General features: G+C 43.4%; 1 protein-coding gene across 3 annotated transcripts; it reads left to right on the top strand.

The window, feature by feature from the left end:
* Positions 1-490: 490 nt before the first annotated feature.
* On the top strand, positions 491-23,585 carry CTNNB1 (catenin beta 1). 3 transcript variants are annotated; one of them, XM_064444062.1, is made up of 16 exons: positions 491-654; positions 15,261-15,316; positions 15,812-16,039; positions 16,177-16,430; positions 16,520-16,758; positions 16,843-17,044; positions 17,378-17,522; positions 17,972-18,075; positions 18,157-18,495; positions 18,750-18,908; positions 19,670-19,789; positions 19,945-20,095; positions 20,187-20,308; positions 21,496-21,556; positions 22,313-22,533; positions 22,812-23,585. In XM_064444062.1, the coding sequence occupies exons 2-15, from the start codon at positions 15,304-15,306 to the stop codon at positions 22,519-22,521; spliced, it is 2,346 nt and encodes a 781-aa protein (XP_064300132.1). In that variant the 5' UTR covers positions 491-654; positions 15,261-15,303; the 3' UTR covers positions 22,522-22,533; positions 22,812-23,585. The 3 variants fall into 3 exon arrangements, with proteins under 3 accessions (XP_064300132.1, XP_064300131.1, XP_064300134.1); XM_064444061.1 differs by having other exon boundaries at positions 491-757; XM_064444064.1 differs by lacking the exon at positions 491-654 and adding an exon at positions 9,022-9,040.
* The last annotated feature ends 1,622 nt before the right edge of the window (positions 23,586-25,207 follow it).

Here is a 25,207-nt window from a genome sequence, read left to right as displayed (position 1 = left end):
AAATAAAGTCACCAAGCAACGAAACGCCAAATTAAAGGGGGCGGGGGGGCACCCGCCTTTCTCCCCCTCCCCATACATGAAGCGGAACCCCGGGCTAATCCCCTCAGCGGCACCCCCTCCCCTGCCGCCTCTACTCCACCCTCAGGCAGCAACTTCGCTCCCAGCCGGGACCTCGGATCTTTCACCTCCGGAATAAGGTGTCCGCTGGCTGCCCAGCCGCCCGCCCCTCACGCCGCCGCTCCCCTCCACCACCCCGACCCGACCCGCCCTGCTCGGCCCGGCCTCCCCCCGCCGCCGCCACGGCCTTCCCCCCGCTCGGGGACGCTTCCCTCCACTGCCGCTCTCTGTCTCCCTCCGCCTTGGGAGCCGGGCACTATTTCTCCTCCCCCTGCCCTGTGCGCTGGGTGCCTGTGGAATGCTGCGCGCTGGGCCCGGCCACGGCGGCAGGATACAGCCGAGCCCGCCGCTCACTATAAGAACCTCCTTGTGAGAGACGCCATTTTAAGCCTCTCGCTCGGTTCGGCGGTGGGAGCAGCAGCCGCCGCGGCGCTCGGGGCAAAGGGACTAACACCGCCGCCCCATACGGTTGCCACCTGGGAGGACAGCGGCGGGGGTACCGCCATCAGCGAAGAGCCGAGCGAGGAGGAGGAGGCGGTGAGGGGACGAGGAAGGAAAGACGGACCGAACCGGGATTGCCCGGGCGGCAGCAGCAGCAGCCGGAGCCCGGGGGGACCCTGCGTTCTCGCCCCCCTGCAACGTTAGTGCCACCTTCTCCGGCGGGAACCTGGGGCGATCCCGGGCCGCCCCCACCCCCCAGTGGCCGCCGGTGCCCCGGGGCGGGCGCTGCGTCCCGCGGCCGTTGGGGGGTCCAGGGTGTGCCCGGCGCCGAGGCGGGAAGGAGGGGGCCGGAGCGGGGCGGGGGGCGCTGCCGGGGTGAGAGTGGGGGTGGGAGAGAGGCGAGGGGGGCAGGAAAGGAGGAGAGGGCTCTTGCTTTGGGAGGTCCGGACAGCTGCGCGGTGGCAGGAGGCGGCAGCTGCCGCTCCCGAGGTGTCTCTTGGGAAGCTCGTCCTGGGGCGAGGGGGTGGTTGCTCGAGTCTGCAGGAGAAGGCGAGACTCTGCCGCCGGGTCTCCCTGGGACTCTGCTCCCGCCTGCGTTTGCAGCCGAGGCCGGGGTACTTTCGTGCCCCCCCCCCCCCCTTTATTTATTTAAGGGGGGGTGCTGACTCGCTGGTGGGCTGCAGACCACCGTTGGCGATAAGAGGGGGAAGAGAGCAGGGGACGGGTTTATTTGTACCGAATATAATTAATCACGGTCACCGCAGTCAGCGGGAGACAACTAATCTGTTGCCTTGTGGGTTTTCGGTCTTAGTTGCATGCATATTTGCTGGAGAGGTTCTGCAGCTTCTGGGTGTCACCGAAATGAAGCTCCCCGGAGCTGGGAGCAATCAAATTAAGTTTTTAACACCCACGTTACCGGAGTCCTGTAGCGATTGACTTGGGCAGCGTGGGGGCTCGTCTGCTGAAAGGGGAAGCGCCTGCTGCTTTCGGGGGCCGACTGGGGGGGACGACGGCGGCTCCAGCCTCCCAAACTAATGTACTTCTGAGACGTATGAGCAACTTGCTGTTACTCCTAGTGGGATACAGGGCACTTGTTTCTGATTTCCCGTGGAACGGGGAGCTTCAGATGTGTGGTTTTTTTTCCCCCGAAAAGCTTAGTTCAGCTCTCTTGTGCATGATCAGTTGCTCCTGAGGCAGCGAGGTTTCTTAAATTTAGCAGAACCTTAAATTCTTCCCTAGCTAAAACTTAGGACATTATGCTGCTTCTGTTTGAATCTCTTCCCAAAAACCTCTACTGAAGATTATCCCTTCTGTGAAGAAAGGGCAGGCTGTGAAGGTACTGTGGGCAACTTGTGACTTTAGGAGTGCAAGTGTTGATCTTTGTAATCAGCTACTTCTTGATCTCTTTCTCATGGAGCAGCCATTGTTCCGACACTCTGTATATTCCAGACATCTGTGGTCCTCCCATCCCCCAAAGTATGCAAGTGGTGAATGGAAAGAGGCTGGGCTGGTATGCTGAGGTCGATGGACGGAAATCAAGGAGGGGTTTTAGTAAAACAGGATCTTTTTGTGCTGAGGCTATAGTAAAGGCAAAGACTAGAAACTACCTGAAAGAGTATTGGGGGCTTTCCTGATACTAAGTTCAGGCACACCAGAGAGCAACTTGCCAATTATGATTTTGCTTCTGAATGACAAAAAGGTACTACTACAAAGCTTTAGAACAGCACAAAGGGCAAAACTTACTGGTGTTTATTGGGCTAAGCTGTAATGTGAATTTCAGTAACTGACAGTCCAGGAACCTAATATTAATCTTGTGCTCTTAATAAAAAGATGCTGACAGCTGCAGGTACATGGCTACTGTGTTGACTGCCTAATGGTACTGCTAAAGAGAGGCTACTTAGATGTTCAGACAAGGCTTTAAGGCTCTCTAAATGCAACATTCAGTATAAAATCATATCAAGTGTCTTGTTCTGGGGTTGTTCTAAAGAAATGTCATATTTGTTTGTCTCTTAGTTCAGACGTTTTCTGTTTAGGTATAAACTGATATGTGTGGGAATGTTCCTGTTCTGTATGGCTGATCATTTCAAAGAGTCTAGGGGAGAAATAAGTAAAAACATGTTGATGGAAAGGACAATGCAGTGCACAAAGCTTCTCAAAGCAAGGATTTAATACAAAGTAAAGCTTGACTGGAAAACATCAGTTCTTCAAATGTTATGTTACATCCTTAGTAAGCCAAGCTTCCTTTTTCTTGCCTAAGCAATAAGCAGGCTGGGCTGCTTGCCTGATATATAGCCTACGATAAACACTTGCGTTTTGCTGTGACTACGTGGTGTGTCAGTAACTGGCTTATCAAATCTTGGCCGTGAAACCCGGTTGCCCTTCAGGCATACGAAATGAAACCAATGTTGGTCTTTCAAAACTGGTGTTGGTCTCTTGTGACTTAACATCACCAAAACAAGAAGTTCAACTCTTGAACACAGTAATTCAGAAAGTTAATTCAGATGTAAAGACAACAAGCTAGTACTAGTGGCCTTCTAAACTAATTTTGCAGTATTTTGAGGGGTAGAAAGGGAAGTAGCAAGAATGGGGCAGGAAACGTGGCTATTGTTAGCTTCAGTCTTGTAAACTGAAGTCTAAATGTGCAGTCTGAGACTCCAGGATAAGGATGTTCCTGCAAAATATTGTCTAGTAGGTAGATGAGTGTGCAAATACAGCAGTAATCAAAATCACTCGTGTTAATTCATAGTTAAAGCTGGTAACGAAGGGGTTGTGGTGATCATGCAGTTGCTTGCAGCAAAACTTGTTCTGTGACTCTGCTAGACTGCATACCATGGCAGGAAAATCAGGACTGACCTTACTTATCTTGAACATCATAAAGGAAGCCTGATAAAATTTTGTGAGAAACTGTGCGGGCAGTTGGGACATGTGATTGGGAGCTCACAGCACACGCATTTGCAAGCTCTGAGCCCCCTGCTTTGCTGGGTGACTCTTTGGTAACTTAGAAATGGCACTGCATTAACTCTGCAAAATTCTGCAAACTTCTTAGCAGTAAGTATTGCATGTGACTTTGCTTGTCTCTCCAGATAAAATTATTATCCTGGTCAAATGGGCAGGGCAGTATTGCTGACTTTCTAGTTAAGCATCGGAAGACTTGTTTTGGGGGTGCTTTGATGTTGTGCACCAACTGAATTGATTAGATTTGGCAACATAAGGTAGCCTGATAGTGGCTCACTCTTAATAGCCATTTCTGGCACTCGATTCCAAGGTAAAACTTGCTGTAATCTGTGATCAGGCTTTAGCACAAGAGGGTAATGACTTCTATGCTAGTGATGTGTGGCTTCTAAGAAGAAAGGAGCCAGTAAAGTTTTTGTGCTGGCAGGTAACTTCAAGTGCAAGGGAGAGAACTAATGGAAGTCTTTTTCTGGTATTTCTGTCGATATGGAACACCAAATTGATGAGGTGAGCAGGTGAAACGTATGCCTGTAGCTCAGCCTGCCCTCATGAATCTGGTAACTCTGATATGAAAGCAAATGTGTCCTGTGCTTTTGTTGCCTTGGGAAGCATGGGTGCAGATGTCGCTTTACAGCTTTCATTACCGAATAACTTTTTGTTAATGATCCAAGTTGCTTTAGGAAACAATACACACTGGCTGGATTAGTACTGCAGAAGTAAAGTGCTTGTTCTTTTACTTAATACTAAATCAACTCTGGAGCCTTGTTTAAGGAATAACTAAATTCCCTTAAAGGCTTAAAGAGTTAATCTAGTGTTCTAGGTTGCTGCATTTAAAAAGGTCGTATGAGCTAGCTGGATCTTACTGGCGTTGGCAAATGCACAGTGTGCACTGTAAGTATATTTGCTGGAACTAGCATTTCTAGGCTGACTTACTGTGCTAAATAGACTTGTATAAATTCCAGAAGTTTGCCAACTCTGCAGCAACTGTAGTAAGTAGTTCTGTATTGTCCTGGCAACAATTCAGGTGCCCTCCAGTGGCCAGAAATCTCAACATCCTAAAGGTGCTGATAAATGCTCTTGCCTTGTCTGTTTGCCTTAATTAAAAGTGAGTTGAAGAAACATCTTACAGTGTCAGACTTCATTAGCATGTTTGTTGCTTAAACAGTACTACTTGGAGTGTTGGTGTGTCTTACTGTAAATACATAGTTATTCTGACAGACAAGCAAAGGAAGCCACTTTCAGATCCATAAGTATTTCATTAGTGTCAGTACAATTATGACTAATCACTCTGGTTTCTTAAACCATGGAGATTAATGTTTAACATCCATGTTCAGGGCTGGCTACATATTGCAGCTTAAGAAGAAACTAGATTATGGTTAGATACTTCCTGGTTTGTAAGGGACATTGTTAGCTAAATTGTTTCTGTATTCCAGTGGAAATGAATTATTTGAGTTCTACACAGGCAGGAGGGAAAAGGATACTTCTGTAATACAGTGGCTGTCGACTTTCCTGTTAGTGATGTGGATGATCATGATAAATGACTGTAGAACCATTAAGTATCTCTTTGACACTCAAAACTAACCGGGCAGGAAGCTTAAGGGCTGGCAGTAGCTTGTTGCTGAACTGTATTAGTGTTAAATGAAGTGTGGTACAATACTTGTTTTAGTTACCATAGGTTATCTCTAAATGGGCATGATGGTAGCTTTTTTGTATGTGGCTAAGTAAGAGTAAAGAATTATGTTTGATCCTGGCTACTGCCATCTCTGCTACAGACATTTTACTTGGTGAAAGTAGGGGCACATGGACCAAAAGCTGTAAGTCACTGCAAATTGATCAGGCAAGTACTGCTGGCAAACTAAACCATAGACAGAAACACTAGCTCATTCCTAACTGAGAAAGGCAGGAGGAGTATGCATAATGTAGATACCTAAATGTGTTCTGCAAATAGAAGGTGGTAACTTTAAGCTGTGATAATAAAACTGCTCTTAATGTTTTGTCCAGCCATGAAGATAATCATAGAGAATGATGCATGAAATCCTCATTGGAAATGCTTGCTGGTCACTGAAAGATCCCAAACTAAAGCCATTGCTGAACTGAAGTGAACTTGGTAACTGTTTCGAGGTTACTTGCATAAGTTGGTGGTACTTAGTTGGTCAAAACAATTAAGACATAAGAGTAATTGGGTTGATAATCTTGTTATGAACTTAGTGCAAGTCCATAAACTTGAAACTGTCATACTAGTCCTTTAATTCTGAGCTGCAAAAAGCTTCATAGGTACATTATGTGGAGAAGATTATTACTTTTGTTCTAAAGCTGGATGTGTAACACCTGCTTATAGTTGAAGCAGTTCCTCGCATCTCATCTTAACATTTAAGATTATCATCAGCTCTTCTTTGGACACTGAAGAAGGGTATGTAGGTTCTTGGAGCTAACCTTGCCTACTAATAAAGTCATAGGTTTTGCTAGTGTTGCAGTATACTTACCAGTGAAAAGCTCTCTTAAACCATTACTTTCAAACATGACCTGATAATTTCTCTGTCAGCTTGAGCACAGCTGCTGCTTACAGCTCATGGAAGCAACCAGAATTTTATAGAGGACAAACAAATACTCAGTGCAGAAAGTGTACCTCTCCTCAGAAGATCACTTTTTGATTGCAGATCTTGTTAGAAGCTGCTGGTATGCATGCCCATGATTTTTGAATATAAAGGATTGTGTTGACAGACCTCTTGCAACTCAGTGTTTCTCTAGGTAAAGGGCAAAATTGTTGTGCTGTGGATCTGAACACTGCAACTTCTCTGAAGTTATAATATCCAGGGCTGTGATATTTTAGGTACTATAGTACAAGTATGCTTTTAAGTAGCAAAGAGCATGGGACTGTGTGAAAAGGTGCTGTCTTTACATCACATAGTATGCCCAGCCATGTGACTCTGGCAGCTGTAGGGTCTGGCCAGCATCAAATAAAATTCTGTAGGGCACCACTGATGTAAGAAACTATGGTGGTAGGTAACTGCTACTAAGTATCTGGTGACCTCGCTAGGTATCCTATCAATATGTAGTTTCCCACAAAATTTCTCTAAAATGTTTGTCTTAAAGTACTGTGCATCAAAGGTGTTGGAGAACCTTTCTGTGATCCTGCCAGCTTCATTTTCGTGGTGGTGCGGCTTCCTGGCAGGTTCTAAAGTTTGAAAGTTCATCTCTCAGAATGGTTGTGCAGATCGGTGCCCAGGTGAACTTCACTTCTTTTAGTAACTTACCTGATGTGCTTCCCCTGAATTCTCCAGGTTCCCATCATTTTGTAGATCAGTTATCTCAAGCATTTGTTGGCTGACCGTGGCTCTCAGACCCATGTTAACTGTTGCTTTATTGAAACTTCTAATGAGTCGTTTTTAAAAGGGTACTTAAACCTTAGTACCTGTGAAGACCTTGACTAATTGTGCAAGCTGTTAGTGCCTAAATGCTGTGTTAGTTGCTCAAAGCGCTGTGTTTCAGTGACATTCAACGCCTGCAGCTGAAAGATATCCTGCCTGGCAGTGAAAGCTCAGGAAGTCTTTCTGATGTGTTTTGTTCCCTGAACTTTCAGTCAGTGGCTAACGTTGCCCCTCAGTGATCGATTTAAACTACCTACGTTCTGGGTGGTGTTCTGTACTTAGGGTGAGCAAGACAAAATGTGGATCTTATTACACTTAGTCTCAACTGCGCTCGGAACTTAATGAGTTGTCGCAGTTGATCATTTGGCAAGCTGGCTAGGAAGTATGATTCTTTACTAGCCTGCTGTCCCTTTTGGGAGGAGGGGGAGGGTAAACAGGTGAGTGTCCTGTAGTATCGGAACACTCCGTAGAGCTCCAGTCCTCATGGAAGTGAAGCGTGGTAGAATGGAGCCTTGCAGCTGTGTTGTAAAGTTCGTGTGGCCCCTTTCCCTCCTCTTGGCAATGTGTGCCTGATTCAAAGATGAGCCTTGTTTTCTGCCCTTGTAACCTGTGTCTTTCCTTCACTAGACACTTTTTTGAAAGAATAAGTCCTTTTTTAATACAGCTAAACCAGCGTTTAAGTCTAGTCAAGACTATCAGATGCCCGCACTTCAGTTCCATTAAGCAGTTGTAATCAACTTTCTTAGAAAAGTCTAGCAAGAACAGAAATATTTGCATGCTCTTTGCTTTAGGTAATGAGCATGTGAATAGCAACTCTACACTGTGCTCTTAACTGTCTTAGATTGCTGAGATGACTGAAATTAGACATAATTTTGTTATGTGCATCAAATGAACTCTTACAAAAAACTTTAAAAAGCTAGTGTAGGGAGGCTCTTCTGCCTTTGTTATGGAAAGGAATTTTTAGGTAACTTCTAAGGCAGAAGAAAAAGGCTGAAAAGCCAGAACAATTGATGTAATAGCAAACTGGGATGCCTGAAGGGGAAAAAAGATATAATGAAGTGGAAATGAAGCAGCAAAAAACTGGCTGAAAGCAGAGGTAACTTCTAGTGAGCATTTGGCAGATCTCTGCGTGTGCTGTCAAATACTCCTCTTCCACTTTAATTCTGTGGATTATCTGAGCTACTTTGTTGCCTCTTTCAGCCTGTATTAAGGATATTTAAAGCTTCGAAGTTGCAACCTGTTAACCTTCGAGAAAGGTCAGTTAAGCGGATAGTATTCTGGTTTCTTAACTTCCTAATGCTTAATAGGAGAAATGGATCTTGGACTTTCAGGTCTTGTTATGAAGATATTTTAAAGAACAACTTAACACTGTATATTCTTTGTTCAGAGTCAAAATTCTTGTGATCTGATTAGCTAAATCTAAAATAGAATGTGTTGCTGTTTGCAAGGCATCTTCTACTTTTCTGCAGGCGTGAGTAGAAGGCATTGTCTGAACTATTCTAGCTTGGATAAATTCAAGCTGGATGGATTACATAGGATACTGAGTGGATAGGGTACTTCACTGGAGTGGCGTATTCTTAGTGGCTGGAGGGAATGATGTTAAGCAAATGTCACTCAAGGAAATGACCAGGGCAGTTTTGTCATGAATTAAAGTTTATGAATGAGTTAATTTTGTTGCAGTCTAGGATCAGTAAACTGGATTTTGGTGTGGGCGCATGCTGTGGTGTGCAGGGCAATATTCCTGTCACTATTGGTAGCTCTTAGTTTTCAGTAGAACTACTGAAATATTGAGACTTGCTACATTATGGCACAACACTTAAATATAGAAGTGCTGCTCTATCTCTTGCAGTGGTATTTCTTCTGAAGTGGTAGTGAAGGCTACAGATGAGTGTTTCTATCATCTGACCTGAAAGAAGATAGAAATTTTTTAGAGCTGTGAAAACCCATGGTGGCTTTTTTCCCCTTTTGAAGTTGGGAAAATGCCTGCTTGTGTTTTCCTTGGCTGTATGGTTTGACTTGTTTCCTTTTGACATTACAGACTGTATATGGTACTTGCATTCATTTAGGATATCTGCAGATGACCTATGACAAGATGGTTTTGGTCCAGTATTAAATATCAGCCTGCTGAAAGCAGAAGGAAGCCTGACATTAATATTAAAAAGGTGAAGTTTTATAATCTAATTCCTGGTATAGATAATAAAATTAAATGTTAACTTTACTGTCTCTGAAAATATCTAAGTGGTCCATTGCTTTGTTTAATGTGATAATTTACTGCCCTAAATCTTTGAGAGCCAATTTTCAATGAGTTTCACAGTAGTTTTTCTGCATCCATGTCCTTAAACTGCTGCTGTGAGGAAGGATTTGAAAAGCTGGATTTCTTAATCCAGAAATCACTGCTGGCGAGTGACTAATTTGACAGTAATCAAGGTCCTCTAATGCTTATATATAACTGAACTTCAAATAATCTCCACTTACTGCATACAGCTGTTCTTTTCAGAGTTGACAAAGTGACTGAGGACTGCAAATGCCACTACTTTAGAGAGAATATAGGAATGCTGTTCAGTACTTGTTTTGTGGATATGGAATGTATTTAAAAACTGTTGTACTTAATCCTGTGTGGTACCTTTGTATAAGAATTTCTTTTAAAATGCAAGTCTTCAGAGTGAAACTCAATCATGTTATCTGTTCCTACTTTGAAATAAAGTATCTTCTGTTCATTGTGCAAAAAATTGTAAACCACAACTGTCATTCCTACAGCAAGCTTCTAAAATTCCTTAACACACACCCCCCCCCCCCACTGAAACTGTACTTTCGGGACTTCTTACTAATATTACAGAAGCATCTGATACATGAAGGGCCTCCAGAACTACCTACAAAGCATACTTTACCCCAGAGCTCAATAGAAGCCAGATAAGAATCCTCAAAGTTAAGTTCTGTTTGGAAGATATGGGAGGGTATGGGAGAAGAGGACTTTATCCCCATTTGGGTAAGGGATAATTAGAAGTTTAAAACAGATTTCCGGTGGTAAAAATTCTTGAACTTGTTTAACCCTCAAATATACAAAATTAAAGTTTCCTATATTGAGACTGCCAAGTCAAATGACAGTCCTTTCAACTTCCCAGGTTATCTCCCTTCTTAATCCAAAACTAAAATTGTCTAACTTAGAACCTGAATGCAAATACCCCAGATCATTACTTTTGACAAGTACTATCCTTGTTTTCATCTGTGGATAGGCAATCTGTAAATCAGTTCTTGTAGGTCACCTGTAACTTCTCCCTCCTTCCATCCCTCTCAAATTGTAGCTGTCACATTTTCTTCAGCTAGACTAGGGCTTCTTGCCTTTCATAATCAGTTTATACCCACCTACTAACTTTTTTTAGGCTTCCCTCTTTGAAGGGAAAAAAAAACCTTTTTAGCACTAAACTGATGAACAGGAAGCCTATGCCTAATGAATATGAAAATTGCTATCTCATTTGGATCATGTTTTCATAAGGCTAAAAGCAGTAGAAGGTAGGCTTGCCTGTTGCAAGAGTGCTTATAGTTGTGAGGTAGGTTAGACCAAAAATTGCTTAAGGAGGCAGCTCAGCCACTCATGCCTGAAAGAGCTTATATGCCATGAAAGCTTCTTTGATGTTTCCGCTGTCAGTATTCTCTTACTTAAACAATTTTCCCCCACCCCCTGCTTCCTTTTCTAGAAAACAGAATAACTTCCAGTGTGAGATGAAAGGATTTTTTTATTTAAAAATCCTTAATCAAATGTATTTCTCACATTTCCACTTGAAAACCAAGGTTAATGTAGAAGATAATGAGGAATGTAAGTTCTTATTTCTGTTCTTGGGTCATAGGAGTGAGTGCTGTAGTTATCTGGTGTTATTAGCTGTGGAAGTGATGTTGCCTGTATATTTTGGCTGCTGACTCTATGCAAAGCAGATACACAGGCAACATAATTGGCAGGCAGCTGCCTGAAACAAGACCAAAAGAATGCTTCTAGTAACACCTTGTTAGTAGTTGCAATAACTTCCAAGCATTTGGAGAAAAACCATTTTCAGGTACATGTACTTCTCTTTGCTTGTATGTAGATAACCTGTGTTTTTAACTGCTGTAACTGTCACAAGAAGATTAAGATCTGCTTGTTCTATGTAAGAAAATGTGTTGGTCAGCACCAGTGGTTAATGTAAAGATGCAGTTGCTTGGCCTGTCCTAGATGAGACAGAGACATGAAAACATGGCCAGTATACATGTTCCTTTTAAATAAACCATGGTGATTGGAAGTGTTGGTTTTCATTTCTCCTACAAGGTTTAGTAACATGCTCCTCTCAAGCAAAAGACTTCTGGAAGACTTGCAAACTTTAAGTTGGGACTTGCTTTACAAGGGGAGGAAAACTGTTTACCAGATCAGTCAGGTGTAATCTGAGTGAATCTTAATGAGGAGATTCTATTAAGATTAAGGTGGTAACCTTGAAAGAAGATGGATATATTTTTATTTAATGCAAGTTGCAAATACGAACTGTTTCATAGGCTAATGAAATGGCTTAGCTGACAATGAAAATGGGTTTATCTTAGACAAACTGCAGCAGAGGTACAAATGTACTGTAGGCTGGTACTGGGCATATATGAGGCAGGTAAATGCCAGGCTGATATTCACCCTTCTAGATAGGCTATTCTATAGGCCTTGTCTCTAAGACAGAATAAACGGTTCACTGTGCTCTGTGTCTTAATGGAGTTTAACAGCTTTAGAAAGAAAACTATCTGGGATTTACTAAAGCTGTTAAGAATTATTGTTCAGATTTGAGAAATGCTATAGGCTTGTGACTTCCTTGGCACATGCTTAGCTGTTCTCCAAAATCAGAAGTTAATACCTAAGTTTTACTCATCACCAAAACACTTGTTCTTTCCTTCCTTTGAAAAACCAAGAAATTGGCATTGTATTCTGTAGTAACTTGAAACCAGTAGCTCCTAAGCCTGTTAAGCTTGCAAAATTGTTTTTCTCAGTTATTTAGACACTAAATGCAAGGTTGGAAATGATGGTAGAGTGCAGCCTAGTGCAATGTCTTGCATTGCTCTTCGTATGAGAGATTTAGTATATATTTAATAAAAAACCTCAGACTCCATTTAAATCCAAAGCTGATCATGCTTGCTACACAAGTGGATAGTATCATGGGGGAGGCGTTTAAAAAGTTAACAGTCCTATAACTCCTGGCAGTACATCCATATGAACTTCTGTGTAACATGACTTTTGATAAAAGTCAGACTTGGATTCCTTTAAAAATAGCAAGGCTTACAGAAGCTTGTGTTATGCTGAAGTTTGTGAAGTGTCCTGAGTCTGTCTTTCTCTTCCTGATGGTTAAGATCTGTATTGCTGACCTTGACAATACAATGTCACTAGTCATATGTCCTCAATAAATTTGAATAAGAGTTTGGTTTAAAGGACCTTGTATGTGGTTCTTGGTTGAAGACTACAAGCCTAATTATCCTAGCAGAGTGGGGTGGTTTTTTTTTCCACTCCCCTGCCACCTCACCCTCACCCCACATGTATTGATCCAGTTTATGTCAGGAAAGGGAACATTGCAAACATTTGTACCTAGTCTGGGGTTGTTGCTCCCTTTGAAACGTGGCAGTTAACCTCGTCATGATGCACAGGAGGACAAGTCAGCAGCTTGTCCGGACTCAGTTTACCCCATTGTAAAATGGGACAAGAATGGGAAGGAATGGGAGAATGTTTGGGTGCAAAAACTCTAAAACCAAGCTGAACATACCCCTTTTCCCTGGCTACTTTTACTCTGCAGTTATCTTGAACTCTTGGGATTAAAACCAATTTCCCATCTAAATAAAAAAAATGCTACCTGGAATTGCTGGGCCATTACAGGTGTATGAAACGCAGATTAGGATGTTAAACACTTCTAGCAGGCTGATCTAAGGTCAGCATTTCGAAGACTGAGTATCTGACTGTTAATGCTGTTCTGAATGTTGTTTTCTTCTTTGATAACTTGTATATGTTCTTCAGCCTTATGTTGAATTAGTGTTGCAATGCAGTGGCTCGTCTGGTCTGTTGCATTGTACCAAATGATACAGCTACTCTTCTGATCTCTTCAGGCTGTTGAAACTGAACCATTTCTGAGTGCAGTGGTTGTAAGCCCGCTGCCTTCACTTGTGCAGAATTCAACCGTGGAAGGAAATGATATACGTTGTTCCCAAGCCCTTCATTGCATATTTGAATATAAGGTGGTAGTAAATATCTCAGCATAGTCAATGCTTTCAACTGGTTCATCTACTAGTACGTTAACTTCAAAACTAGTTTGGTGATCGTTTTTACTAGCAGCCTCCTGATAGGAAGAGAGGAGAAAGGTTGCAGTAAAAATAGATCATCTTTTGTGCTAAGTATATTGCGAATTGCATATAGCAGCTAGATCTTGCCCTGTTTTCTGCTGGAAATGCCACATGACTTACAGTGAGGACTAGGGGGAGCAAAGATAGAAATTCTACTCTTAGTGCTATTCCACTTCTTTCTGTTTGGAAGGTGTTGGTGGGGCTGACAAAGTAATGCATAAGACCTGCAGGGAGCTATCAAGCTTTTGTATAGGCAGTTCCTCCAACTTGGCTACTCAGGAGAATTTTTGTTAATGGTGAACTGACAACATGACTTAGTTTTTCCTTCCTTTCCTTCCTATCACTGCTACTCCCAAATACCTAACAGGACGTTGGAAGAATCCAGTGTTCAAGGGACTAGAAAAAAAATGGTTGTATTGTCAGTGCATCCTCCATGCAGATTGTGAGGGGTAGACTCTGAGTTGGCCAGTCTCTTCCAGGCTGTGGACTAGGACCAGTTTAGGGACCTAAGTGTTTCCAACAGCGTAGCAGGGTGCTTTATGTTGTGTTACGTCTTAAATCAGCTTGGTGCTGCTTATCTGCTGCAGATGCAGGTCTACTGTCCATTTAAAAAGAGCCAGGAAAGGGTTGCTGCCAAAAGTTGTGGGAGTGCAGAGTCAGGACAAACAGCGCTGGCATTTGTACAGCAAAGTAACGAGTTTGCTCAGGAGCTGCTGGAGTATCCTGCAGCTGGCTCAGAGACAGTGAAACATAAGCTTGCCTCAGAGTTGCCTAACCTATTCAGTGAGACTCTTAAACTACAGGCCTGTGTTCTGTTTAATTATGATTTTCTAAAAGCTACTCCTGAAGGAAACTCTTAAACTGGGAGATCTGTCTTTACACAAATACAGCGTCAAATGGACTTTGTTCTCCTGACACAGTACTGCAAACCTGTCCTTTAAAGAGATTAGTGGCTTGCCTTTACTTCATTGTCTAGGAATGTTTTGATCAGCATAGCTCTAACACCTAATGGCACATTGAAAGCTGATTGCTGGAAGAGATGGTTTTGCTCACTGCACTAGTTACCACTACAAATATTTCTGCTTGGCTAGCTCCCAGAATAGGCTGTCACCAGCTCTCTCTCTGTGCTGAAAACAGTGCTGGGCTGCGGGGGGGAAGGGGAGCAAATGAAATAGAAGTATGACAGCTTTTTGTGAAGCTGTAGCCTTGCATTTCTCTTTCTGGGTTACTGAAGAGCTACAGATTTATGGTACAAATACTTCTGTACCACTTGGTGATACCAAATGGAGGTGCATGCTGAAGATTTTGATAGGGCATTTGATTGTATTTCAGCCTCCTGCCCCCAATTATCTTAGCCTTCTGAAAAGAAAAAGTGAGTTTGGTGACTTAATGTGTGCAACTAAAGGAGAGCATTTGTTTATAAGGCTGGTTCAATTTTCAGTTTAACTTCAAGGAAGAGTATTTTGTGTAGTGAGGCACCTTTCTTGTGGTACAGGAAAGGAGTAAAGGAGGCAGTTCAGTTATGACTCTTTAGGTAGCCTTTGTACTGCTGAAATAATAGCAGCTTGCCTTAAAGGATCATTTCAGCTTTGCTTGTGAAAAACCACGTTGTAGTCCTGTATCAAACAGTTTTGCTAGTATCTTAAGAGTAGCTGTCTTCAAGAGAAATGAGGAAGTCTGTTTGACATTTAGCCCTTGTCTTTGCGGCATGTCTAAGCTGTGGAATTTAATGTCTGGACTTCATCTTATGCAAGGATAGAGAATTAAAGAATGGCTGTCATGGTCAGCCTTCAATTCTCTTGTTTTTCTTTTTCAGCTTTAAGAGGAGAATAGATCTTACATATAGCCTGCCAGAAAAAGTCTGGGTGATACATCTCGTTCTTTTACATCTCTGTCCATGGGGGTTTGCTAATTAGCATTCGAATGTATTCACTGTAGTAATGAAATGGCAAGATGTGCAAAGTCTTAGTTTGCAATTCTAGTGCTCTAATATGAAATCCTGTTTTACTAGCTCTGTTTTAGTGTTTAATAAGCTCTAACCTTGCTCTTTCGTAGGATCTCTGAAAGGTAGCCGGAGAGTTCTGGGAGCACAAGGAACATGGCAACCCAAGGTGTGTAATGCATCACAGATTCTGTTATGAGAATCTAGCAGTTCTAATGAAGAACAGAATTGGCTCCTTACTCCCCTTTTTTACCTTTTTGAAGTCACTTGGATTGAATAATACCTGCTCTGCTACAGTAATTAGTAACTTACCACTGCAACTCAAACCTGCAAACAAGTTTGTCATTTTAAGCATCTTGGGTCCCTTAAGTGCAGACAAGTACCTAATCATAGTATGTGGAAAAAGAGAGCCTTTAAGCAGTAGACTAAGACAGTCACAACAGCAGTGATTGCTTTGCCCGTTAGTCGGGTTTATAGATGTCTGCACTGGTTTGATGTAAAGCCTCAGTTTAAAACTGCTGTCTCGCTTGCAGTGCTACCTCTGCTGGGCTGAGGTAGTAGTTTATAGCAGTTGATTTTAATTTAAAATCTGTGTCATCTCTTGGATTAATCCATGCTGGAGTAATTGAACTAAACTTAACTGTTCAACAATGATTTCTTACAGCTGACTTGATGGAGTTGGATATGGCAATGGAGCCAGACAGAAAAGCAGCAGTCAGTCATTGGCAGCAGCAATCATATCTGGACTCTGGTATCCATTCTGGTGCCACGACAACTGCTCCTTCCTTGAGTGGCAAGGGAAATCCTGAAGAGGAAGATGTGGACACGACACAAGTCCTGTATGAGTGGGAGCAGGGCTTCTCTCAGTCCTTTACCCAGGAGCAAGTTGCTGGTAAGGCCTTTTCTATTACACTGATTTGCTTAGGCATGCAGCGTAACAATACAGAAGCCTAAATACTGAATTGTTACTAGTCTATAAAATGAGCTTTTTATTCCTAGTTTGAGATAACGACCTACCTGGTTTTTCAGATATTGATGGCCAGTATGCAATGACTAGAGCTCAGAGAGTACGTGCAGCTATGTTCCCTGAAACACTGGATGAAGGAATGCAAATCCCATCTACACAATTTGATGCTGCTCATCCAACTAATGTGCAACGCCTGGCTGAGCCATCCCAGATGTTAAAACATGCTGTTGTTAATTTGATAAACTACCAAGATGATGCTGAACTTGCAACTCGTGCAATCCCAGAACTGACCAAACTGTTGAATGATGAGGACCAGGTAAGCACTTTCTTTGCCTCGTTGTAGCTTGCTTGTGGGGCTTCTTCAATGACCTTAAAACTAAAAACTTCCTTCAAATATTTCTGTAGGTGGTGGTGAACAAGGCTGCAGTTATGGTTCATCAGTTATCCAAAAAGGAAGCATCTCGCCATGCGATTATGAGATCTCCTCAAATGGTATCTGCTATTGTACGTACCATGCAAAATACAAACGATGTGGAAACAGCCCGTTGTACTGCAGGTACACTACACAATCTCTCACATCACCGCGAAGGCTTGTTGGCAATCTTCAAATCAGGAGGCATCCCTGCTTTGGTTAAAATGCTTGGGTATGTGGATTACTAAGAGGGCACTTGTGGTTTTCAGTGGGTACTGGTAGGTGCAGGGACTCATGAGACTTTTTCCTTCTATAGGTCCCCAGTGGACTCTGTGCTGTTCTATGCCATTACAACTCTTCACAACCTCCTGTTGCATCAGGAAGGAGCCAAAATGGCTGTCCGTCTAGCTGGTGGGCTGCAGAAAATGGTTGCCTTGCTCAACAAGACAAATGTCAAATTCTTGGCCATCACAACGGACTGCCTTCAGATTTTAGCGTACGGCAATCAAGAAAGTAAGGTAAGTGCCTCCGCTATCGAAGTGCTTAAAATAAGCAAGCTTGCTATGAATGGCCTAACAGCTCCTGGGTGCTGACCTCCTTATACTGAATCTTCAGCCCTGTTGGGCTTTGGCCAGTCAGTCCTGACCTTGCAAGAAGTGAGGGACGCAGGAGTGATTTTTGATTTTGCAGAAATGCAGTCATGCTTACAGTGAGGCTGCAGAACTTACAGACCTGACCAGTAGATGTGAACAGTTTTTGAGAGACCTGTGATGGGCGTAAGCTAGCAACCATTACTACCTACTGACATGCATAGGAAGTGATAGATAAATGTTATTTTTGCTGTCTTTCAGCTGATTATTCTGGCAAGTGGTGGACCCCAGGCTCTAGTAAACATAATGAGGACCTATACTTACGAGAAACTATTGTGGACCACAAGTAGGGTGTTGAAGGTGTTGTCAGTCTGCTCCAGCAACAAACCCGCTATTGTTGAAGCTGGTAAGTGCCTTGTACACATGATAACTTAAAAAGCTATACAGTACTGCAGGATCAGTACGTTTCATGCCAGAACAGAAGCTGCCAGCATCAAAAATTGAACTTGGATTGGCCCATAACTAGTTTTGGAGGCCTTTGGTATACAGAAGTATAAAAGGCAGTCTGTTTTAAGTAAGTCTGCTATGTTGTTAGCTGGACGGCTTAGTGGCTGAGCATTGTCAGTACAGTCCCCTTAGAATATGCATACATCTAAAAGGTGCAGTGTCACAAAAAGAATTTCGGGGTTTTCTTCTTTGTGGTGAAGGATTAGGGCCTAGCCATATTATGATGCTAATGCCAAGAAATATCCAGAAGGTTGTAAGATACGCACTCAGACTTTAAGGAAGAGAAGGACCTGACTGGTCACAAGATGAGTATCTGACTAATGGTGTCAAATCTGTACCATCTTCTAGGTGGGATGCAAGCTTTGGGACTTCACCTCACAGATCCAAGCCAGCGCCTTGTCCAGAACTGTCTCTGGACTCTGAGAAATCTGTCAGATGCTGCAACAAAGCAGGTAAATGGCTCTTCTAAGGGATCAGCCAACGTAGTGGAAAAGGAGAGACACTAAATTTTTCTCCCCTCTTTTTATTTTCAGGAGGGAATGGAAGGCCTTCTAGGAACTCTTGTTCAGCTTTTAGGATCAGATGATATTAATGTTGTGACTTGTGCTGCTGGCATCCTTTCTAACCTTACCTGCAACAATTACAAGAACAAGATGATGGTGTGCCAGGTTGGTGGCATTGAGGCGCTTGTGCGCACAGTTCTTCGGGCTGGAGACAGGGAAGACATTACAGAACCTGCTATTTGTGCGCTCCGTCACCTCACCAGCAGACATCAAGAAGCTGAGATGGCGCAAAATGCAGTACGCCTCCATTATGGACTCCCAGTGGTGGTTAAACTGTTGCACCCGCCATCACACTGGCCTTTGATCAAGGTAAATAATAGTTAACAGCTTTCAGTGCTGAAGACTGGTGCTTTTTTTCACAGTTAAGGTTACCTTAAAATACTTTTGTTTCCAAGGTGTTGGGAGCTGTAATTTGTCTGGTGGGAAGGTTGCTTCAGTTGAGCAACTTTGAGTTGCCTATTAGAGATCTAAGCATTTGGGATCAACTGATTAAAAAGAGAAATCACTAACAGCAAGCACGCCCGTCATGCTCTTTTATTTCCCACCCTCTTTCTTAACTGCAGGCGACTGTCGGTTTGATCCGCAATCTTGCTCTCTGCCCTGCAAACCACGCCCCACTGCGTGAACAAGGTGCTATTCCAAGGCTAGTTCAGTTGCTGGTTAGAGCACATCAGGATACCCAGCGGCGTACTTCTATGGGTGGAACACAACAGCAGTTTGTGGTAAGTGGCCACAACCAACGGAAGTTACGTGTAAAGCTCCTCATTTGTCGGTGTGCCTCAGCATGTATTGTTTGGTCTAAATAGCTGTTGTCTTATCTGCTCTAATGCTTGTTATTCTCTTGGCATGCTGGTAATTCTGTCTGGGCAGACCTTAAGTTTTTCTTAAATAAACAAAAACGTCAAAACCTTGGTTCTTATCTTACTGAAGAACCTCTTGAGCATTTAATTCTGAATGCTGTAGATCACAGAAATTAGAAGTTGTACAGCCTCCATACTTCTTACAAGATCAGTCTCAATTAACAAAGGGAGGTTGCCGTAGCGTGGGTGAATGGAAGCAGTAGCTACCAGTACAGGAGCGTAGTTAATACTTGCAGAGGCAGGAGGGGGCCTCTGTTACTGATAACCACTGTTTCAAACTTAGTAAACTGCCAAGCTAATTCAGTTTTGGGGGGGAAAAAAAAAGCCAGTGTTGTCAGACATTGAGCTTATAATGACTGAAATAAAAATGAGAACACCAGGAGGAGTTCCTCTGAGATGCTTCCGTTACTCAACTTAGTTGGATAAACCAGGCAGACTCCTAGCAGGGATGCTAAGTTTGAAGGCCCGCAGTAGATAGGCCTGTTGGGGGAAGGGGCGGTGTGCAGGGGACAAGTTTGGCCGTTTTGTTGACAAGGTGATCAGCTTTTTGACAGTCATTTTAGAAGATAGTGTGCAACATCTAAACTTAAAAATATATAGACACCTTTTTTTTCCTTTACTAGGAGGGTGTGCGTATGGAAGAAATTGTTGAGGGCTGCACTGGAGCCCTGCATATTCTTGCACGTGATGTTCATAATCGAATCGTAATCAGGGGTCTAAATACCATTCCGCTATTTGTGCAGGTAAGCAAGAGCTCAAGAAAATGCTATGGTGCATACTAGAAAATCTAGTAAAATGGCTCTACCAATGGTTCTTGGTAGAACTGCTGAGTCAGGTTGTGCTAAAGAGCTTATTTCAAGTAGAAGAGCTAAAGGAAACCCTTGTGTTTTGGTTGCAGTTGTTGTACTCTCCTATTGAGAACATCCAGAGAGTAGCTGCAGGTGTGCTTTGTGAACTGGCTCAAGATAAGGAAGCAGCTGAAGCGATCGAAGCTGAAGGTGCAACTGCCCCTTTAACAGAACTGCTTCATTCTAGGAATGAGGGTGTTGGTAAGTGAACTTAAAAGGCAGGTTTCATACTTGCATTAGAAACGCTGCTAGAAGACTTGGCCTCTACTAAAACCACCCTTCCTTTCAATAGCAACATACGCAGCTGCGGTGCTTTTCAGAATGTCTGAGGACAAACCACAAGACTATAAGAAGCGACTTTCAGTTGAATTGACAAGCTCTCTGTTCCGGACTGAGCCAATGGCTTGGAACGAGGTGAGTCACATCTCTGTACTAATGGTTCCTTGGGGAGACCTTGCTTCCAAGTCCTCCCTCCTTCCAGTAGTGACACGTAGATGCCGTCAGTGATACAGGTCCAGCTTTACACCTGGCTGTACCTTCTTTACTCTTTACATGTTCAGGTTCAGTGAGCCTGTGGCAAGCAGCCTTACAGCTACTTCTTCCCTTGCAGACAGGAGAAGTCCGTTCTCTACTGCTGCCAAAGTTTATAATTCTTAGTATATTCCTTAACGTGCAAAGCTGTACGGAAGAACTTTGTACATCTCTGTGCTGCCTGTCAGAACCTAATGAACTCTGAACGCAAAAACTGAGGCATGAGTGATATGAGGGAAGCATAAACATAAAACATGTTCTGTGAGGCTTCTATCAAGCAAATGATTGCTGTAGGACTAATAATCTTGGGGCGGGGATAGAGCTTGTCTTCTTAGAATTGAGCTCTCAGACTTGAACATTTGCAGACTGATTATCACGCATTGCCTTTTTCCATGCTTAAAGGGCTACACAGTGAATTGAGACTGAAAACAAACTGTGTGCATGGGGTAGAGGGACGGTTTCACTAAGCCTCTGTCTTCCCGCAGATTCTTAAGATTCAGGAGCCTACCTTGTCTTACCTTGTATGCATTTACTAAGTTAGAGACAGTAGCCCTTGATTTGTACTATTTCAGTGCTTACTTTTCCTTTGTCCTAAAAGCTACCTACCACGGTAATGGGGGGAGGAGCCTAAAATGGACTATCTCTGAGATTGGAGTTACACAATTGCGCTACAGACAGGCAATTATTTCTGTAATTGGACAGACTGGGGGAGGTCCCCTCAGAACTCTCAAACGCTCTGTGGCTCGGGGCTCTCTCAACAGCTTGACTCCCAGGAGTTGGGCAGGGGTACCTGAGGAGGAGTGTTCCTAGACCTGCCCCCCATCTTTTTCATTCCCAAGCAGAACCCTCCTTGCAGTGATTCCTGTGCCTACATCTGGCTGTTATATATTGGATGCAGGTGCTTGGATAAAAAGGCATTTCCTGTTTGCAGAAGTTCATGCTGCAGTGCTCGCTGCAGAAGAGCTGCTAAAACTCTGGGGCGAGCTTCAGAATTTTGTAAACTCGGAATTACTAGAGCTGTCCCAAACACCTGACATTAAAACTGTTTGTAACCTTTTGTGTACATCTAGACAGCAGATCTTGGACTTGATATTGGTGCGCAGGGAGAACCTCTTGGATACCGCCCGGATGGTATGTCTCCTCCATTCCCTTTGAGTAAACTTAAGTTGGATGAAGTCAAGTCATAGATTTTAAAGGAGAACTGCAAGTGAGTGAAGAGTGAGTTACTCTTCAGTAAGGTCTTGCAAACTGACGGGCAGATGGGGAGCTGCCAGTTCAAACAACCAGTTTGTGCAATGCCACGGGCAATGCTGCAGTGTGAGCCGTATGAACGTGTGAAACTGGCGTCTCTTGTCTGAGTCCTGTGGGAGAATCTCCCGCTGAGCTGTTGTTTCCAGAAATCTTTTAAATTCTTTACAAATGGACTTGACGATTCCAATAGCGCAGTTTTTCTCTAAAACAAAAGCTGGTATTGAATGTATTAGTCTGTAAATGTCTATAGACTTGAACGCAAGCCTATCCCTAAGGATTCTAAGCTATTTTTGACTAGTCTTTCAGAAGCAAGTCTACAGTGTTGGGGGCCTGGTTTTGCTGCAGTATTGTTGAAATGTAGTACTGTTGATTGTGCAGACTAATGGCTTGGCTTGGAATCTGCTCGTGCTTCTGTCTGCAGTGTGCTTTGTCTGCAGAATCCTACTGGAAGGCTGTTTCGAACAATGGAATAGCCATTAAGGGCAGGCAACAGATTGTTTTGAACTTGGCTGAACTAGAAAAAAAAATTAGACGGCTACAAAGATCTTCTCACACACTGATACTTGCAGCTTCTGATGCATCTAACATCTGTTAACATTATGCTTTTTTTCCCTCTGCCACCTTTAACTTTCTTAGATCCTAGCTACCGTTCTTTCCACTCTGGCGGATACGGTCAGGATGCCTTGGGTATGGACCCTATGATGGAACATGAAATGGGTGGCCACCACCCCGGTGCTGACTACCCAGTTGATGGTCTGCCAGATCTTGGCCATGCCCAGGACCTTATGGATGGGCTGCCTCCAGGTGACAGTAATCAGTTGGCCTGGTTCGATACTGACCTGTAAATCGTCCTTTAGGTAAGAAGCTCCAACCTTGAACTTAAAAAGAGAAAAAACAGATGACTGGACCGAGGACTTGGTTGGCAGGGAGGGATTGGCTCAGTCGGGTCCCAGTGTGCCAGAATAGTGAATAAACGCTCTGGAAACACACGATGAGTTCGCTCCAAACTGACTTCTGCCGGGAAGCGTGGAAGTAATTAACTGTGATGTCTTGTGCACTGGCTTCATGCAGTCTTAGTATGTGACAAGAGCCCTTGGCTCCGGAGCGCTGACACCTGTTTGTTTTCTCTTTGCAGCTGTATCATCTGAATGAACTTGCATTGATTGGCCTGTAGAGTTGCTGAGAGGGCTCGAGGGGTGGGCTAGTATCTCAGAAAGTGCCTGACACACTAACCAAGCTGAGTTTCCTATGGGAACAATTGAAGTAAACTTTTTGTTCTGGTCCTTTTTGGTCGAGGAGTAATAATACAAATGGATTTTGGGAGTGATTCAAGAAACGAAGAATGCACAAGAATGAATTGCAAGATGGAATTTATCAAACCCTAGCCTTGCTTGTTAAAAATTTATTATTTTTTTTAAATCTCTGTAATGGTACTGACCTTGCTTGCTTTGGAAGTAGCCTTTCTTTTCGCAGTAATTGTTGTTAGTTTTTTTTAAAGTCTCTCGTAGTATTAAGTTATAGTGAATATGCTACAGCAGTTTCTAATTTTTAAGGATTGAGTAAAGGTGTAGAACACTAATTCATAATCGCTCTAACTGTATTCTGAATAAAGTGTAACATTGTGTAGCCTTTTTGTATAAAAAACTAGACAAATAGAAATGGTCCAATTAGTTTCCTTTTTAATATGCTTAAAATAAGCAGGTGGATCTATTTCATGTTTCTGATCAAAAACTTTATCTGGGATATGTCTGGGTAGGGGCCAGTAAGAACTGTTTATTTGGAACCTTGTATTGGACAGTTTACCAGTTGCCTTTTATCCCAAAGTTATTGTAGCCTGCTGTGATACAGATGCTTCATGAGAAAAATGCAGTTATAAAATGGTTCAAAATTAAAGTAAACTTTTAATTCACTCTGTGTCAAATTATTTCAGCTCTTAAACTCTATTTGTGTGTGTTAACAAGTTTTCTGAAAATTGTCCTGGAAAGGCACGAGAACTTTGGTACTTCAGATGAGGAAACTAAGAAGCGTTCACCTCTCTCATCCCACTAATGAATATTTTTGAGCCCCAAGTCCTAACAACAAAGGCTTCCTACTGCAGTCCTCTGAGGAAGTATTCTTCCCCTAGACCTGCTGCCACGAACTTTGGCAGATTACTCAGGCTGGGGCTGGGTCTAGCTAGCGGTGAGGTGACTACACTGCGTCTGGCCTGCCAGCCACACTGCTTCTGGGCTTCAAAAACTGAGAACAGCAGGTTACCTCAGCTCCCTTCAGCTGTGCACTGCAGTAGGGCTGGAGGAAGATCCTTTACGTACAAACCGTCAGCTGGTCCAGTAGCACAGACATATTTTCGGGTGTCCTCAGTCTTCAGTTACTGTGTAGCTGGAGGCAGGGAAGGTTGCTGGCCAATTCATAGACTGCACATCTGCCTGGTGCAGCTGCCACCAGCCTCTGCCGTGAGCGAACAGGCCCTGGCAATTCTACTTCAGTGCCACAGTTTGCCAACAGGAGAGCAGAGGGGTCTTGGCTGCGCAGGATCAGGGCTCAGGTTGGGGTCCCAAGGTGCTGAGAGCTGAACAAATCAGCTCTTGTCTCCCTTTTTGCTTGCAGAGAGGCAAACCTCAGCCAGTAACTCGGCTTTGTTCCTCTTGGCCACATGCCCACTAGAAAACTGTTACTATAAAAGATTTTACCAAATACCAGCCAGCAGCTAGCTTTTCCCCATTGCTGTAACTCCAGCTTTAATCCTAGCTGTTAAGCTATGAAAAAGAGCTAGTGATATTTAATGTAAGAAAACAATTCCTGTAAAGTGCAGAAGGTGAAATCAGTTTGTTTACCTGGGGGGAGGGGGGTGCCTTGCTTGCCTCGAGGTACTCTGGAGAGCTGGGCTGTCCGAGAGCAGGCCTGTAGCAGCAGCTCTCAGTGAGGCCCCTGGGTCTGGGAGGTGTGGCAGGAACGTGCCCCTCTTGCTTGGAAAGACAAACATTAAAAAAAATAAAGAAGTGGTGACAGTACCAGACTTAGCCACGCTGTGCTCACTCAGGGACATGGGGAAAAGGACTTTAACTTTACGCACTCGGGCACCTGCTGGCACTAGAGGCCACATCGTGGGGTATCCACTTTTACTGGGGATAAATGACAAACCGCCAGGCTCATCAGCTCCCCTAGTCTCAAAAAGCAGCTCCAGCCAGGAGCATTGGCGGCTGAGACCGACGCTCCACCAAACCTGTGCCGTGCTGGGCACACAGTCTCACAAAAAAAATAAAGCCCAGCCTACTGAGTAAAAACCTTTTTTTTTTTTTTTTTTAAAAAAAAGTATCATGCGTGCCATGTATTCACACAGCCTCTACGTGATCGCAGGGGTTGGTCCTGCTTGTGTGAGATGGAGAATCGTGCCAGGCATAGGCATGAGGTGACCCCTTGAAATGAACAGCCAAGGTGTTCACCTGGTTAAAAAAAAAAAAAAAAGCTGAACATTTGTACCAGCAACTCAAAATAGTGAAACACATATTGTGAAATAACTATACTATTTAT

Source organism: Phalacrocorax carbo, chromosome 2 (genome assembly GCF_963921805.1).
Source record: "Phalacrocorax carbo chromosome 2, bPhaCar2.1, whole genome shotgun sequence".
In the NCBI taxonomy this organism is placed as follows: domain Eukaryota; kingdom Metazoa; phylum Chordata; class Aves; order Suliformes; family Phalacrocoracidae; genus Phalacrocorax; species Phalacrocorax carbo.
The sequence above is the reverse complement of the archived record's forward strand: the minus strand, read 5'-3'. Positions and strand labels throughout refer to the sequence as shown.